This window comes from Pinus tabuliformis, chromosome 8 (genome assembly GCF_031772625.1).
Source record: "Pinus tabuliformis cultivar Carrire ecotype Pingquan chromosome 8, CPIR1, whole genome shotgun sequence".
NCBI classification, from domain to species: Eukaryota; Viridiplantae; Streptophyta; class Pinopsida; order Pinales; family Pinaceae; genus Pinus; species Pinus tabuliformis.
The window spans coordinates 1,319,358,213-1,319,361,417 of record NC_142294.1 but is presented as its reverse complement, the minus strand read 5'-3'; the positions used below and the strand labels follow the sequence as shown (position 1 = coordinate 1,319,361,417).

Sequence of the window (3,205 nt, the reverse complement as noted above, 5' to 3'; positions counted from 1 at the left end):
GCTGATTTGTATTTTATTAACTGTTAAAGTCCCAAATGTGCAATTTATTTAATAATCTCCATTTTTTTTTTGTAAGCTAGAGTAGGACCTTTCTTTTTCTATTTATATCAAAACCAGGTTGAAACATATACAAGTGTTTGGTAGCCTCAACCTGCCTAGGAGGGAAACTAGATCTGTTGGCCACCTTAAGTTTTTATAAGTCGTCCATTAACAAAAAAAAATAAGTCTGCAGATCCGTGCCAAACAAACCTCACTACCAAAATTACTAATCTGATTCCCTACCGACATTAAAACTATTAACAGGAAAAGGAGAAACTGTTCTCAAAAGAACTGACAAGGAAAACCATTGGATCAAACTAGAATGATTAATCTACCATAATTTCAGGAGTTGTTTCTGTGTTTCTCGTTGCGGGAACAAGCTTCTTTAGCTGTTGTTGAATTTCATCCAACTTGCTATCCTGCATGAGCATAGTAATTTGGAGATTTTTCATTTCTCACCTCATATTTGGTATGCCCTGAGCCAGCTCTGCCATTTCCTCTGCAACCTGTTCCATTGCCTTTGCAAGTAATCGCTTCAGCACCCAATATACATGTAAAGCCTGTTTGTATAAGGTCATGCGTCCCCTGGTGTTTCCAGGGTCAGGAATGAGGTTACCCCAGTCTTCCATTTCAGGTTCCGAGTCTTCCTGCATTACATTTGCTTCTAATTCTTGAATCAGCCTGTGAATGTCTTCGTCACTTCCTTCTTTGTAGGCTTCTTCAGCCTCTTGCATCGTATGTCTCATGGTTTTTCGACCTCATCTCTGACATACTGGAGTGGGGGGCATTAATTCCTGTCTGCCTGGTTGGCGAGGTTTTCCTCTGCCCCTATGCCCTCGTCCTCGACCTGGGCGAGCTGATTTGTTCTTGGCTGCTGCCTGACTCCCCTAACCGACAGCGAAAGTTGCGTTCGCTGTAAGTTCATCGCTTCCAGACTCCTTAGCTTCCTTTTCCAAATTCTTGCCCTCCCCTTGTTGTTCTTTTCCAGTAGTTTGGAACTTCTCCGGCCCTCCTCCCCTGGGATGAAGTTTGCAAATGTTCTCAGGGGTCTTCTCTACCTCCCAAACCGCCTATTTCACCACCTCCAGCTACCCCTGATCATTATCTACCCTTAATCCCTGCATGCATTTATCTTGGCCTGCCCGGCTCCCTACCTTGCTAGATTCTACCCCAGCCTTTCTCATTCTCCCGCCCTTTTTCTTATGACTAATAGTTACAGGGAAGGATTCCACGCCTCTCTCCCTTCTCTTTCCCTCTACAACGTCTAACTCTCTTCCCGCTTCCCTAATATTGCTGGAGATTGAAAGGAAAGCAAAGAATGGTTTTACGAAAACAGACCCCGTCCTATGATGAGTTGCAGAGAACACCAGGTTGCATCGAGCTCCCTTCATCTCCTTCCTTTGCAGCATAATAAATTTGGTTCTGTCCTTCACCCCCCTTATTATTCTTTTGCCACCTACCCGATGTCCCATCATCCTTTCGCCGCCATTCCTTCTTGCTTCTTCCTCCACTTCCCTGTCGCCTCCACACCTCGGAATTCTACCTTGCCTGCAGGCCGCCCCAATGTCCTGTGGAATTATTATGTTGAATGGTGGCCTACTTTGCCACCTTCCTACCTTCATCATGTTTTCACATGTCACCAACTCTTCCTCCCCAATCGGGGGCCATCTGTAACTTTTATCTTGAATCTGTAGTCTCATTGTTATCCTGGGTAATGATTAAATTAAGGGTCTCCCATTGTGAATTTTCCCCGGGAATTGGCCATATACTGTCTACCTTTCCATCTTGTTCATTGCAACCCCAGTTAGCTAGGAAATCTGCGGCCTTATTGCCATCCCTTCTAACATGGTTGATGATCTTGTAATCAATGCATTTCATTATTTCTGCCAAGTCCTGAATTAGTCCGGCCGTCCTCCAACTCTTCGCTACTTTTTCCCAATCCTTACCATTATTCAATTTCCTGAGCATCTCTATTGCTAGGTTCAAGTCTCCTTCAATTTCCAGCTTAGTATACCCATTTCGGATTGCTATTCTGATGCCTTGATAGACTGCCATTAATTCAACTTCGTTATTGCTCATTATACCTCCACGATCGACATATACCCATCTAGTCTGCCCTTGATTATCTCTAAAGATGCCTACAAACCTTGCTTGCCCTGGGTTTCCTTTGGAAGCCCCATAAAATTTAGTTTGATGAAGCCATCACGAGGACATTTGAATTTGGTTGAGCTCTGATTATGAGTGCTCTGGTTTTTTTGCTTTTGAGGATAAACCATGCCTTGTTCCAGGTTTAGACTTGTTAGGATCCGTCCTTCTTCTGGAGTTGTTTTCCAATCTTCTTGCACCCAGGCTTCTACTAGGATGTTTCCCTTATAAGTTTTTGGGTTCGCTTCCAAATCATCTCTGGAGGGTTGGCTTTGTCCTGAAATATTCTTTGGTTTCTTTCTTTCCATATTAGCCATATGTTAAACCCCATCGCTAGACTCCAGGCTCTCTTAACCACCGGACTTAAGAATTGACCTCTCCCCCATTGGTAAATGGTTTGTTTAATGTCATGAGGATCCCTGTTTGTCCTCCCAAAGAGTTTCCTGATTTCCTCCAATTGCTGCTGGGCAACAGGACATGAGTTCAAAAGGTGTTCTTGCGTTTCTTTATCTTGTTTGCAGAGGCTACATCTAGGGGGTCCATAGAAACCTCGTTTCTGTATCTGATCCCAAGTCAAAATTCATCCTTTTCCTACTAACCATATGAACAAAGTTATCTTCGGCCACCAATTATTCTGCCATATTTGTTTCCACATGAGTGTATTTTCCTCTTGCTCCTATTGGGTGGTTAGATGATAGACTTCTCTGATCGTAAAAGTTCCCTTTGTGGATCTACCCCATCATAGTATATCCAGACCTGTTCTGATTTTAATTCTTCTAGATTCCATTTCCTTTACAAATAGATCTTTTTATTCAGGGTTAATGTGCATATCCCATTCTTCCAGTTTCTTCCAGGTTCTCCAGGTCTCATCCTGCCTTTCTTCCTTCCAATATTCACTAACATAATTAAGCCCCTTAGCTATAGCCTTCTGATATGTATTTTGCAGGCCTTGCACCTCTATCATTCTTTCTCTTTGCTGCCAGGCTTCCTCCCAAAATTTAGCTGCATTTCCATTCCTTAT

The 3,205-nt window shown here is 43.1% G+C and overlaps 1 protein-coding gene across 1 annotated transcript; it reads right to left on the bottom strand.

Moving 5' to 3' along the window:
* Positions 1–1,716: 1,716 nt before the first annotated feature.
* LOC149240339 (uncharacterized) lies at positions 1,717–2,118 on the bottom strand. The gene has a single exon (XM_089370143.1). It carries the CDS (start codon positions 2,116–2,118, stop codon positions 1,717–1,719), a length of 402 nt encoding a protein of 133 aa, XP_089226269.1.
* Between the last annotated feature and the right edge of the window lie 1,087 nt (positions 2,119–3,205).

What these genes read in the sequence shown, in the direction of transcription:
- LOC149240339 (XM_089370143.1), bottom strand. Translation starts at nt 2,118, where the DNA reads ATGAGCAATAACGAAGTTGAATTAATGGCAGTCTATCAAGGCATCAGA.